Consider the following 14,975-nt stretch of genomic DNA (forward strand, 5'->3'; position numbering starts at 1 on the left):
GTTCATGGACTGAACTACGGCTTAGCTTAGCATATGTTTTCTGCCATTGAAATGGTTAATCATGCTTCAGTCTGGTACCAGCTCTTGAAAGAGAATATAATAATCTGTTCCGGCTGCAATGCAGACTAGGTCCTGTGAACATTTTCAGTTTCTTAACTGCTACACCTTAGACACTCTTACACATCAGTTTTATGGAGAACCACTGGCATAGGTAATCAGGTATCCCTGCATTTAAAGCTCCTCTTTTTGTCTGGAAGAGTAAAATGTCTTGTCCCCACCCCCATCCCCAGATATCACAGTCCTGTAGAACTCCAGTGAGTTAGGAAATCTTATATCATATGACTCTACATCCAAAGAAAAGACCAATCTGCCTTACTTTTATATATGATCAAAGTTAAAAAAACCCTCTGTAACTACTATTTACTCTATTAATAGTCCTATTATTATTATTATATTACTATACATGTTTATAGTATATCCTAATGCATAATGATGAATGAATAAATAATTTTGATGGCTTCTGATTTGATGCAGATTGCAATCTAATCCAAGAAAGATTAGGAAACAATATCTAGTTCTCATTTTCTGACAATTATCAAAACATCACTATTATTATCATTATCATTATCCCATGGATAATCCCTCTAGATACTGCTGAACTATAATTCCTATTGGTGTCAGCATGGGCCGTGGTCAGTGATTAAGTGAGTAGTGATTTGGAGGGCCGTAGACTAGCCCCGCCCCCCGGCTGTAATACATTATTTCAGAATCAAAATAATGAGGGCTTGGGTGCAAAGGACTATGCACATAAGGAGAAAGTGTATTAGCATTGTTCTATGGACTCCTGCCACAGGTGGTGCTGTGGGTTAAACCACAGAGCCTAGGACTTGCTGATCGGAAGGTCGGCGGTTCGAATCCCTGCAATGGGGTGAGCTCCCATTGCTCGGTCCCTGCTCCTGCCAACCTAGCAGTTCGAAAGCACGTCAAAGCGCAAGTAGATAAATAGGTACCGCTCCGGCAGGAAGGTAAACGGCGTTTCCGTGCACTGCTCTGGTTTGCCAGAAGCAGCTTAGACATGCTGGCCACATGACCCGGAAACTGTACGCCGGCTCCCTCGGGCAGCAAAGCGAGATGAGCGCCGCAACCCCAGAGTTGGCCACGACTAGACCTAATGGTCAGGGGTCCCTTTACCTTTACCTTTATGGACTCCTGCAGAAGAGGTATTGGGAAACTACGATATGTCAGTGGTTCTAGTACAACATGGCTGGCCACCATGAGCCACTCACGGAGCTGGGTTCCCAACCCAACAGTCACCACCACCATAGCCAATGGTCAGAGATAACGGGGTTGTACTCCAAAAGCTTCTGGAGGGCCACAGGATTATCAGCCTCCCACCGTCAGGATGTGAACTGTAATATCTTTACATGTCATAAGCAAGTATTTGGGTTTGTTGTAAAGGGACAGAGCAAAGAGACATCAAAATTATTTCAGTAGTTGTAGTCCTCTGCGCCCTTCCCTCCTCAAAAAAACCCTGAGTAGTGATTTTCTCATTATTTTCTTAACAGGGATAGAATGATACTGTTAAAACTGGAACAGGAAATTATTGATTTTATCAGTGACAACAGGTAAGTTAATTTTCAGTATTGATTTCTTGTTTGCTGACTCTTGTCTACTATACCAGGCACTCATAGACTTTTGTTTTGAGCAATATTATTGCAATATGAAAATACCAAGCTTTTAACAAAATGAATGTCTTTAGTAATTATTCATCCCTAAGGAATTAGATAAACGTCTTTAGTATGGATCCTTAATTGTGTTGTGCTGGTTTCATTGGCAAATGCCCCCAGACAGTCCTATGTTTTCAGAGCTAAGGATGGAGGCAGCAATTGCTCCAGACCTACAGACTTTTCAGAGACTAAGGTTCAAAATGCTCCTCTGTCCCAGTGCAAACTTTGGGCATTCTCACCCCACAGGGTTGAAATTAAGACAAAGGAGATAACTTCACATATACCCACCAGAACCCTTTGGAGGAAGAACAGGATACAACTAAATAATTACTGCTAAATATTTATTTCTGAGCTCTACTGCTCAAATTATTTCTGATGTACAGTTACCGTTAATTTCAAAGGAGTTTGCATAAGCTATTTGAAATAAAAAGAGATTGTTTGATGCAATTGTTTGTTTGATGCTAGTTAGAATATACCTACCTGCCTGTTTGGGTGACGCAGCATCACACTAAACAATTCAATTTCTTCCCTTCAACAATTTTAATAAAGCTATAAGATAATGCAGGTTGTTTTGCTCATAAAAAGCAATAACTTAAAACATTTTGCATATTTATATTTTAAGCACACTTAACACATGCAGAAGATTGGGATGGATGACTAGGAGAGTTATTGTTAAAGAAACTAATGAAAATAACAGACTTGGCATACCAGATCTGACAACTGCCCATTAACTAATGTTTTAAAAGATCATGGGTGGTTGTTGCTGTTGTTTTTTTTTTTAAAAGTGGACTGCTATTGTTCCATCATGTCAGAGGCTGCATCATATTGAGCCCTTTGACGTTTTGTTCCAGTAATCATTATAAAAAGTTCCCCCAGATGTCGTCATATCAGCGAATGCTAGTGCACAGAGTGGCAGCTTACTTTGGCATGGATCACAACGTGGATCAGACTGGGAAATCTGTAATTATCAACAAGACCAGCAATATGAGAATGTAAGTGCCACCTCACTGTTCTCCTTCTATTTCCCTTTGCTAAGAATCAGTTGAAGTGCATTCCCTTTATCGCATCCCAGGTGTTTTCTTCCTTTGTTCTTTCGTTCTATTTGAGTAATACATATTTTTTTAAATATTTATTTTACCATTCATTCTCATGTGGAGTCTCATTATGCCTGTCCTTGGAAGAACACTGAGGACATGAAATATGTTGAAGCAAATCAATCTAACTGTTGTTTGTTGATAAGAAAGCTGTGCCGTGCCTCTGGAATGGAATGTTATATTTCCTAGCCCCTCATTACCGCTGTAATGTCAGAGCGTAGAAAAAGTAAATTGTGGACTATTCTTTTTACTTGGAGTACTGAAAACTATTACGTGTAATACTTCTCGAAAGGGTAAATGTATTGTGTGGCATTCGCCTCCCTGTTTTCTTTTTACAGGACTCTCCTTTTGAACAATGAGTTCCTTAACTGGTTTCCACTTTTGTTCTTCCAATGCAACGTTTTTCCATATATATCATTACCCTTTCACAGTTGAGAAACTGTCTCTGAATTAATTCACTTTGCATAATAAATGAGCTAAGAGCATCTGTTGTGTAGAAAATGGGCATCAGAAAATGCAAAGTGTTGCTTCTTATATCACTGGTTAGGCAGGAATGCATTCATTTATTTCTTTTTCTTAAAAAAATGTATCTGCAGTTCCACCTCAATAGGTACCCAAGGCAACTCACAACAAGAAGGCACAGACAACCATTTTAAAATGACAATACCACAATACACACTAATGTCTGGTGCCTAATGGTACAATCTTAGAGTGCACTCTGTTTATAAGAGACACGTCAGCCTGATCAAGCTGGTTTGCAATCGCTCTGTTGTGTGTGCTGAACTCTGGTGGATGCAGATTCTGTTTATTTCAGTGTAGGGAACTGGAAGCTGCTGTTTGATTTGCTACTAGAATTAAAATAAATTAGGCACCCCATGAAGATGAAGGAATTCTGGACGATTTGGTGTCCCTGCTTCTCTTAAGAAATCACTGGATGAAGCAAATCATGGAAACTTGTTTTGTCCTGCATGAAATTTCAAGTCTGCATCGAAAGAATGGGATGCTTGGTTCAGATCAATGTCTGAAATGTAGCCCCTATACCCCCTTCACTTATTAGCTCTTTATTGCCTTAGTTCATTAGTTCCTGTTTCTTAGTTCCTATTTCTTAATTTCTTACCGTCTCTGCTCCTTCCTTCATACTGTTTGCCTCTGGCTCCCTGTTCCTATTTTCTCTGCTTCTTCAAAGTTTTCAGCCTGAACTACTAAGCTCTCCTGTCCCTAGCTCTGAGTTTCTAATGCAACCCAAACTGACAACTTTCTTTGCAGGACTTAAGAGAAACTGGACTGCAGACATTCTGACAACTTGGTTCCCTGACCTTTGAAATGTGCATGAACATTCTGTAACCATGAACATTCTGCAGCTATGTCACTGGCTCAGCTAATCAAAGTCAGGATAACTGAGGAATTCAATATTTGCACATTTCTATATGAAATGCCCTAGTTTCTCACTTCTCTGAATGTTTCCTTGCAATTATTGGCAGTTCTTGCCTTGCGCACACATGGAAATATGTATTTAAGAGAAAACACACATTTAAATTACTTTGAGAGAGAAAACACACATAAAGGCTTATTCAAAAAAGTTTGTAAATCTGCATGCATTGCAAATAGTTGCTTCTAGGTTAAGTAGCTTGCAGATACGACAATTAACAGTGCATAAGAAGCAGGAGTATACTACCGTATTTTTTGCTCTATAAGACTCACTTTTTCCCTCCTAAAAAAGTAAAGGGAAATGTGTGTGTGTGTTATGGAGCGAATGCAGGCTGCACAGCTATCACAGAAGCCAGAACAGCAAGAGGGATTGCTGCTTTCACTGCGCAGTGATCCCTCTTGCTGTTCTAGCTTCTGAGATTCAGAATATATTTTTTCTTGTTTTCCTCCTCCAAAAACCAGTCTTGTGGTCTGGTGCGTCTTATAGAGCGAATATACGGTATGCTCTGGGCCCAGCAATCATACACAACAGCTCTTCTTTTCCTTCACCTCCATCGGGAGGTGGATTATCTGGGGGAGGTAGCAGCAGAAAAGTGTCCGATAGGGGACGAGTTAAGCATTCCCCAAGTACTTTTCTGTTACCCCCTCCGGAAGTTGCTTTGCAAAGAAGAAGAAGAAGAAGAAGAAGCCTTCAGGCTTTCATCTGCGTCTAACATGTAGTCTTGCTCTAAGAAAGTCAGTTTTGGAAATGATTCTTAGCATACATCCAGTATATTCAATATCACATATTGTAGCCATAAAATTTAGATGGATTGCTTCCCAAACAGCACTATTTTCTTAGGCTTTAAGGTGACAGTAATGTTTTTGGCTAACCGTTGCATAGACTCAGCAGCCCAGGTTTCTTTAACCTTGAAACCTGTTCCCAAAGAACTGCTTGTTTAATTCAAAATTAATGATGTGATATTATAACATACCCACAATTCCTTGACCTAACAAGTAGTTGTCTTTTGCCTCCCTACCACTCTATTCCCCTTCTGTGTTAGTTTCACAATTTTCATGCGACACTTGGAAAAGGAAATGATACACAGATTCCATGGACACTTCATTAATGAGGGTCAACTTACTATTATAAGAATGCTACCCAAACGCTTTTCATACGTTTCCCACAGTTGTATTCACTAAACTTATAGGGAGAAGAGAGGGACCTGCTGGTTAGCCCATCCGCAACATACACACATTTGGCTAAATGTGTGAACCATATTCACTTATGGGCTCCCTTTGGCTGTGCATGTATAAGCCGTGGATTGACGTACAATAACACTCTTTTATGCGCATTCAATCAACACATTTATGAAGGTTTGAAAGAGGCTGTAGTGAATGAGGAGTTCACCTATTCTTCAAGCATAATGGTTTTTGGCTAGTGGCAGACATGCCCCCATTCAACTGACCTGTGTACACTGGAGCTGATCCAAAACAGAGACTGTAGCTTTGACTTCACGCCAAAGGTTTATTGGAGATTAGATGGGTGCTCAAATCTAGGAAGTGGATGGGGTGGGTGGCTGAGCAAATGATACATACCCATAAACTGAAGGTCACTCTTCTTGAAGCCTTTTTTGTTTTGTTTTACTGTCATGTGTGTGCTGGCAATATCAAAAATCCTACAATATCCACACCAAGCACTCACATTTCTTTCCCATTATTCTCTCCCTAGAACATTGCCCTCCTTAAAATGATTCATGAAAATAACTATGTGAAAATAAGTAACCCTCCTGTTTTGCCATGCATGAATGGGGTGGAAAATTTGGCCGCCATTCAATAATATCTCAGTATGTCTGGATTTATTTATTTATTCACTAGTGTGTTCTCCCATACATTTCATGGAGAATTCTGGTTAAATATAATCCTTCATTTGAAATGAATAAGAAGCCAGTCTCAGAGGGTAGGTGAGGTGTCAGGTGCAGCGCCTTATAGATTTCAGAGCCCTAGTGTCCAGAACATATTTGTGTTATGCTCAGTTTGACCAGAAGTCATTGGGCTGTGAATCCCTTATCCCGCCCGCCCCCAGTCAACAAAACATTAAGGAAAGGTCTGTGGTGGCATGCCATAAAGTACGACAGGCAAGGGTTGTGCTTGCATGGAAATCCTTTGTGCTTGTTCACAGGTCTCTCTTGCATCCCGGACTTCGGTGTGACTGTATGTTGCATTATCACACAGGCTCTGGGCATCCTTGATGTTCCTCCAGCATCCTAATGCAAAATTATAACGCATAAGAATTATGTTAGCAGAATGTTACATATTCTGTTGTGCCAAATATGTCATAGCTGAAATATAATGTGGGTAGTACTGCCCACACTGAATCTGTTATCCCTTGTGTCAGCAACATAGGGGCTTGATTCACTGCTAACATCTTGTACCAGTTACATGGGTGCAGAAGCCATCCGTTATAGCTATACAGATATATCTAAATTATTCTTTAAGAAATTCAGCACCAAGCAGTGGGCCAGTTCAGATGTATTGATTCCACTCTGGTAAATCTGTGGCATCTTCATCTCTTCCCTTCCCTCCTCCCACCATCATAATCATTCAAGCCACAGTTTCCTGTGACATCCGAAACAGGAAACTCTGGTTTAAGGACACCCTCCAAACCAGACTCAGGTCCTTCTTTCTTATTTTGCCTCTTTGGGGGCCTGAAACTACAGCTTCCTGGCTCGGACATCAGAGGAAAGTATGGCTTAAGAAATAAAGACTGCAATCCTTTGCCCAGTTATTTGACCGTAAATATAACGTTGAACTTAGTGGGGCTTACTTTTGAGCAGCCATATATCAGATTGCACTGTAAGATAAATTTTCTGAAGCTGGTTACAAAAGAAAAGGAAGGAAGGAAGTTAGTTTCTGGCCTTGTGCTGATTTTACCGTATTTTTCGCCCTATAGGGTGCACTGGCCCATAGGGTGCACCTCGTTTTTTTGGGGGGGAAATAAATAGAAAAAAATTTATTCCCCCCCCCAGCCATGGGGCTGGGGTGGGGGAAAACCCAAGCTTCCCCCGACCCCAGCCCCCAGAACAGGCTGCTATCCGCAAGCCTTGTGAGCCTGGCGGGAACTCCCGCTGGGCTCCCAAGGCTTGTGGACATCTGCGCGAAGCACGGGGCGTGCTCTGGTGCGCGCCCCGTGCTTCGGGCTGCAGGCTGCTGCCCGCAAGCCTTGCGAGCCCACGGAAACTCCCACCGGGCTCCCAAGGCTTGCGGAGAGCTTCCTGAAGCCTGGAGAGGAGAGGGGTCAGTGCGCACAGATGCCTCTCGCTCTCCAGGCTTCAGCGAAAGCCTGCATTCGCCCCATAGGACGCACATACATTTCCCCTTCATTTTTGGAGGGGAAAAAGTGCGTCCTATATGGCGAAAAATACGGTATTTTTTCCATTTTCCACAAGTGCTATTTGCCACTCTTTGTTGTACCAATTTGTCCAAGCAGCACCTTCTATGTTGTCCCAGCATCTTGTTGTTATGATTCTTATTATAGGTTTAAGTTAATATTATCTCCCGTGAAAAGATGGAGGAGAGCCAGCTCTGGACGTTTAGATACGTTTTGTAAGGTAATTGCTTTTATTTGGACAAATACTTCTTCCCATGACTTACTGATCTCTGATTGTTACATCTGAACAAGTACTAAGTTGGTTTCCAAACAAATAACAATGTACAATTCCTTTATCTTTTCTCTATTTGTACCTAGATAATATCTTTCAATCTGCCATAAACAACCCAGCCTTGATAACTTGATGTCTTTAAAACCAACTACAATAAATTTGCCAAAAGTTTTCCACTAGAACAAAATAAAGTTATTCTAGAAAACCTCTTAATTTCACATTAACACAGCTTGCATTCTCTTAAAGCTCTGGTCATTAATAGATTTCTTTAAAATACAAATACAACTATAATTTTGTGGAAGCTTGAAATACGTGGGTTACAAGGTCTCTCCCATTAGGTGATGTTTGAAAACTTCAGAGAGCAATTACTAAAGCCATTGTGTCAGTCAGGTAGGTTGTAATATGTGGGATCCTCTAGTTCTTTTTCTCGTGGGGCTTGCGCATTTTTCTTAATGATTTGAAAGGGGGAAAAAATGGTTTCCAGATCTACAGATAAAACAAAACTGGGAGGCAAAGGGCAAAGTAAGGTTGAAAATGATTTTAGCAAACAGCAGAAATTGAAAAACAGCAATGTGAAAATTCCCAAAGATAATATATTATATTTAAAGCTCAGTTTTGAATGTTTGCTCTGAAATATGTCTCAGAAGTAAATTTGCATTGGATTTCAGGTTTAATTTGTTAAGAAGTGCAATATGCAAGCATGGAAAATTAGGTAATAGCAAAAAAAAAAAAACAACCACCCTAGGTTTGTGCTAGTTCATACCTAGAGAATTTAGCCTTAAGGATCTCATTTTCTAATCAAAGCAAAATATATTTTGGGTTTCATTTGGAACATAAGTTCAGGCGGTCTGTTGTGGCATGTAATGCCCTGTTGGTCAGGTTTGCAACATAAAGTATGAATGCACATGGGGGTAGTCCCAATAAAACCATGGCTGTTTTGCTCCTTCCCTGGTTCTCCTAGGGCTACCTGGAGCTAAACTAGTTTGGTTTGCAGTCATGTCCAAACCTCAGCATGTGGTTTGTTTGTCTCCAGACAACCCACTGCCTATAACCAAGGTTTGTTCTTGGCTTACTGCTTGTAGTTTATCTGGGGGAAGCAAATGATGAGTTCAGGTTCAGACGTAATGCTCAGGGTAGGGAGAGGTGATGGCAGCACAACTGGGTGAGGAGCAAAGCAGCCATGGTGTTTATTGTGAATGCCTGTGCACTTCTACAGTGGTACCTTGGGTTACATACACTTCAGGTTACATACGCTTCAGGTTACAGACTCTGCTAACCCAGAAATAGTACCTCAGGTTAAGAACTTTGCTTCAGGATGAGAACAGAAATCGCGTGGCGGCAGCAGTGGGAGGCCCCATTAGCTAAAGTGGTACTTCAGGTTAAGAACAGTTTCAGCTTAAGAACGGACCTCCAGAATGAATTAAGTACGTAACCAGAGGTACCACTGTATGTTCATGCTTAGCTATGGTTTGACTTGGCATCACATGCAAACTGTGCCACTGTGTCATATGAGCAATGTAATAAATTTCACATATGTTCAGACATGATGGCGTATCATGGTTTGGTGCTATGTGAACTAGCCTTTAAGGACTCGTGAGCTTGTATGCTTTGCTCTCTTTTGCACACTGTTTTTGTGATTTGTTAGGGGTGCATAGGGTGTTAGGGGAGGCGTAGTACCTCTGATGGTGGACACACCATACTCCTTGTGGGATAGTTTGTCCACCTTTGGTCCCAATCCTGCACTCAGCTCTCACCTGTGGCTCCTAGAAGCTGTCAGCATGCAACAGCAGCTGTGCCCCGGGAAACAGCTTCAACTGACTGGCTAAACCAGGTGAGGGTAGCCAAAGAGTCGTAAATCCTCCATGAGTTAGGGACTTCCCTTGTATGTGAAAACAGGCTCCAGTGGATTGAATGGACAAGACCAGTGATGGGTCCAGGGGTTAAGAAGGTGGTTTCTGCACATGCTGTAGAGAGAAGTGAAGGGCAGATGGGGCTCATCAGCCTAGGAAGGTTGCCCATCTAGGAGAGGGAAAACTCTGATCCTAATCCTCCATTGCCTTGTGGGATATCTTCAGGAGAAGAAAAGGCTAAGCACTAAACCCTACACAAATCTGGAATGGAGTCCCTAAGATGGTTGGATGGCATCATGTGCTCCTCCTCCTGGCAACTCTTGCAGCCAAGCTTCTGCTAAATGTATTGCTTTGCTTTCCTTTGTTCCACAACAGCAAGCCCAGGACCTCCATACACAATGCCCAGGCTTGTGCCCCAGGGAGGTCACTTTGGTTCCGCTAATACAATGGTTTGACTTCACCCCCAGAAGTCAGATGGATGCCAGCAACAACAAGGGAGCAAGAAACTATGATCCTTGGTCAGATATAACAGGAAGCTGTTTAAGTTGCTTGTGCTAGAGGTGGATCAACGGGGGAGCAATTGGGCAGTGTACACCAGCATGCTGCTTGTTTACAGTAAATAACGATAAGCTTGAAAGTCTGAGTTATTGTGCTAAGCTAAGGGAACACAGCCAGAGTTGCCAAGCCAATGTGCAGCCTTAACAAGGACACACTGGAAGAAGATGAGTGGGGCTGGTGGAGGTTCCACATGCCTAAATCCGTTTGAGTAAGTAGTGTTTTGCCCCATAAACGTTATCCATAAATAATATACCCATTTGCCTAAGAGGGAATGAATCATCAGGCTCATTTATACATGAGAAAGGAGGAGCTCAGAAAAGTGTGTGCCTTTCTCATTTCTAAAATCCCACAGAGTAGTCAGTTTATTAATTAACTTGGTAGCGATTCCAACAGTATGGCCACAGGGGAGCCAGTGCTGGCCATAAATGTGGTAGTGAGCCATAAATGTGGTAGTGAGCCACCTGAACATTCTGAACTCACAGGAGTAGGTGCCATATGGAACTGTGCTCTAACATGAATGCACAAAGTCACCTTCTGGCATAAAATGTGCCTGTCCTAAGTTATGAGGAATAGGTGTTTATTTTTGTTCCTTTTACAAAATGTAATCTATTGATCCAGTAGCTAATGCGATTCCGTGGATTTGCTCAGCACTGATATTTGCTCTGGGTGATTAAGATTACGATCTGTTCCAGAATAGCACTCCAGATATCTTAAGCAGGTTGAGGGAAGATTTGTTGTGGATACAAAGTGTTGAAAAGGCATTTAAAAGAGAAAAATGGAGGGACTGCCATTTTATTCATCGTTGCACAGAATTGTAACCATTTTGACTCTGCAGCTATTATGGTTATATGAAAGATTTTGCTTCCCTCTGGGGTTTCTTGTTTCTTCAACTTAGCCCTGATGTATAGCGCCTCCCTAACCTTCCAAAAAGTTATTCTGCATGTATCCAAGAACAGAACTTGGGAGTAATGAACCATCTCTAATGTCCCCAATATTAATTTCTCAGTATAATGTAACATCTAAACTAATTTGTTTGGAATTAGGGTGGCCATGTACTTTATAACTATTACACCGCAATAAAATGTTAGTTAAATATTAGTCAATCATTACAGTCTTTGTTAAACACTGCAGTCTGACAACTCAAGGGTATAATCCTGCCATAAATAAAATTAAAATAATTAGTATTTAGTCTGACCTTGGAAAACGGAAAACTACCAAAGGAAATGTAATGTACTGTAACATAATAGTGCAAACTTCCCTAAATTGCATTATTTTATGAGTCAATATTAAACTAGTCCATGGCATACTTCCAAGGACACTTCTTTGGGAGTTGCAAGCTTCCACATCATTGGAACTGCCATTCATTGGCCCAGTTTGCACATAATGCTAAGCCAAACAATGGCTTATCGCGAACAAGCAAACATACAGGTATCTAGAGTGAAGACTGCAGCTGCTGTGCTGTTCCTTGTGCTACCTTGGGCTAATCTACTGTTTGACTCATCATCATCATGTCCAAACCTAGGATTTTCGTTTGTCTCACTAGAGACAATCCACGTATGATAAACCAAGAGCAAGCCTTCGATTGCACCTTGTGATATGTCTGGACTGTGAGAAACCATGATAATTACCGTATTTTTTGCTCTATAGGACTCACTTTTCCCCTCCTAAAAAGTAAGGGGAAATGTGTGTGCGTCTTATGGAGCGAATGCAGGCTGCGCAGTTATCCCAGAAGCCAGAACAGCAAGAGGGATTGCTGCTTTCACTACGCAGCGATCCCTCTTGCTGTTCTGGCTTCTGAGATTCAGAATATTTTTTTTCTTGTTTTCCTCCTCCAAAAACTAGGTGCGTCTTGTGGTCTGGTGTGTCTTATAGAGCGAAAAATATGGTATTTCATTCATTCATTCCCCACCCATCTGGCTGGGTTTCCCCAGCCATGAGCTCAAGCTCAAATGTAACCCTAAGCCAAACCTGAGTTGTGTGGAAGCAGCTAGACCAAGGGAGGAGTGTGGCAGCTGCAACTGCAGCATTCACTTTGGGAACCCTCACATTTGCTAGTTCTTTCTAAGCCATGGTTTGGCGGCTTAGCATTCTATGCAAACCGGGTCATTGTCAGTGCTTTTAAAATTACTGTCATGTGGATTTCCACCTGTGGTGTGAAATGTCCATGCCACATCTATTCATAAAATGGTTTCTATTGTCGTTAGTTGAGAAGAAAAGTTATTCATGGGTTATGAGAGAGAGATTATACAATGCAATATTATATATAATACTATATTACTGGAGAAGTGTTGGTTTCTAAAATTACCAGTTTTGGAATAAAGTAGATACATTCTTTAGGCACGCGGGTGGCGCTGTGGGTAAAAGCCTCAGCGCCTAGGGCTTGCCGATCGAAAGGTCGGCGGTTCGAATCCCCGCGGCGGGGTGCGCTCCCGTTGTTCAGTCCCAGTGCCTGCCAACCTAGCAGTTCGAAAGCACTCCTGGGTGCAAGTAGATAAATAGGGACCGCTTACTAGTGGGAAGGTAAACGGCGTTTCCGTGTGCGGCTCTGGCTCGCCAGATGCAGCTTGTCACGCTGGCCACGTGACCCGGAAGTGTCTCCGGACAGCGCTGGCCCTCGGCCTCTTGAGTGAGATGGGCGCACAACCCCAGAGTCTGTCAAGACTGGCCCGTACGGGCAGGGGTACCTTTACCTTAGATACATTCTTTAAAAGAGCAGTGGCTAACCCTAAAACTTTCTTTGACTTGCCCAAGGCCTCCCAAATTTGTAATAGTAGTAGAGTAGTAGTAGTAGTAGTAGTAGTAGTAGTAGTAGTAGTAGTAGCTCCCATGGATCTTGCACTTCAATGCCAAAATTACACTTTTTTGTGTGTGGGTCAGCTGTTCTCCATTTGATCTTTTAAAGAAAAGAAACATAAACATTTTTTACAACTGCTCCCATAGGTCTCCTGCTGTGATACTGTGATGTCAAAAAGTTTTTAGTGCCATCCCATCCCTCTTTCAAATTCATTGATTTAAAGGCGTTGAAAATAACAATATATTTTTTTTACACTGCACGTGAGTGTAGTGATTCTGTGATGCTGAAAGTTTTTTGTAATCCCATAAGACACCCCCCCAATTTATTCCCTTCTCCCAGTTCTCACTCAATACACATATGTGCATTAGAAAGGTAGAGGGCTGATGCAAATAAACATACAGAAATAAGGAAAGCAGTAAAGTTTTGTTTATAACCATGCATATGCAACCCCAGGTAAGTCAGAACTTTGGGTTACACTACGATGGGTATTTTGGGGGGCTTTTCAACTCATCTATGATTGCCTCAGTGGTCCTCATCTGTTTCTGTTGCATCTTAGCTGCTCCTGGGAAGACACAAGCTAGATTCAAGATTATCTTGACAGGGTGGAGAACTGGCCCCAAACTTACAAAATGAATTTCAACAGAGATAAATATAAAGTTCTTCCTTTAGATAGGAAATACCAAGGACACAAATACAGGATGTGTGACACTTGGCTTGGCGGCAGTACGCATGAAAATGATCTAGGAGTTTTAGAGACCACAAAGTGAACACGAGTAGTGCAGAGGCTTAAAAAACCCACCTTTTTAAAAAGCTATAAACAGAAGTATCGTGTTGAGGGATTCATATGTGTGGGTGCTAAGGAAACAGCTTGAGCCCAGAGCTCTTCTCCTTTCCTAACTTAATTGCACCCCATAAACTGGTTATACCAACAAAAACCGTTCTCAGAATATCCACTCAGGCAAGATATGCAACAAGGCACACCAACCAGTAAAAAAATAAATATTACCACATACTTTAAGCAGTAGTAAAGTAGGGAATTAGATGGGCAGCATAACTGAAGCCTCTCAGATGACAGCTAAGAATAAATATGTGGGTAAAGGAGATACAGCAACCCCTGTTTCTGACTCACTTGAGATGGTTTCCAGCCAAATTGCTAACCTGCATGTTGAACTTATTAAAAAGAGGCAATATGAGTTCATCACATAAAATCAAGAAATTAAGAGGTCGGCTAATAGACATAGAAAAAACAGTGGGCTTAGGTCAGGCAAACTCGGCCCTTCAGATGTTTTGGGACTACAACTCCCATCATCCCTAGCTAACAGGACCAGTGGTCAGGGATGATGGGAACTGTAGTCCCAAAACATCTGAAGGGCCGAGTTTGCCTATGCCTGGGCTAGGTTTTAGTGACCAGAACGAGCCAGATTAAAAAATTAAAACCCAGAGAGAACTAATTTTAAAGCTTGCTGATCATGAAGATTGGGTGAGAAGACGGTTAGGACCTGCAGCTAGAAAATGATAACATGATTCCCACCTACCTGGTAGAAAGATTGGGTGCCAAATTTGACTCTCTTCAGACTGGGTATTGAGAAAGCTCACCGAAGCCTCAGCTTGAAGCCAAAAAACCCACCCTTCAAGGGATGTAATAGTAGCGTTTGCTACTATTTGCTACATAAAGATATTCTTATGCAAACCCTTAGGAACAAAGGCCACATTCTCTTTTTGCAGGATTTGAGTGCAGAGATGCTAAGGAAAGGCAGGGCTTCCAAGACAATTAAGTGAAGCAGGGATAAGGTATCACTGGGGATTCATTCTCACTGTGAATATTGATGGTAGGAGCTGTTTGACAGTGGAAAGATGGTGGACTTTCCTCCCTTGGAGCTATT

The 14,975-nt window shown here is 41.8% G+C and overlaps 1 protein-coding gene across 21 annotated transcripts in view; it reads left to right on the forward strand.

The window, feature by feature from the left end:
- ARPP21 (cAMP regulated phosphoprotein 21) overlaps positions 1–14,975 on the forward strand; it is a 255,503-nt gene that overhangs the window by 145,984 nt on the left and 94,544 nt on the right. For all 21 annotated transcript variants that reach the window (XM_053359483.1, XM_053359482.1, XM_053359485.1 and 18 more), the window contains 2 exons: positions 1,566–1,625; positions 2,579–2,719. In XM_053359483.1, the coding sequence (XP_053215458.1) occupies positions 1,566–1,625; positions 2,579–2,719 (201 nt within the window). The remainder of the gene's footprint in view (positions 1–1,565; positions 1,626–2,578; positions 2,720–14,975) is intronic.

This window comes from Podarcis raffonei, chromosome 12 (genome assembly GCF_027172205.1).
Source record: "Podarcis raffonei isolate rPodRaf1 chromosome 12, rPodRaf1.pri, whole genome shotgun sequence".
Lineage (NCBI taxonomy): Eukaryota > Metazoa > Chordata > Lepidosauria > Squamata > Lacertidae > Podarcis > Podarcis raffonei.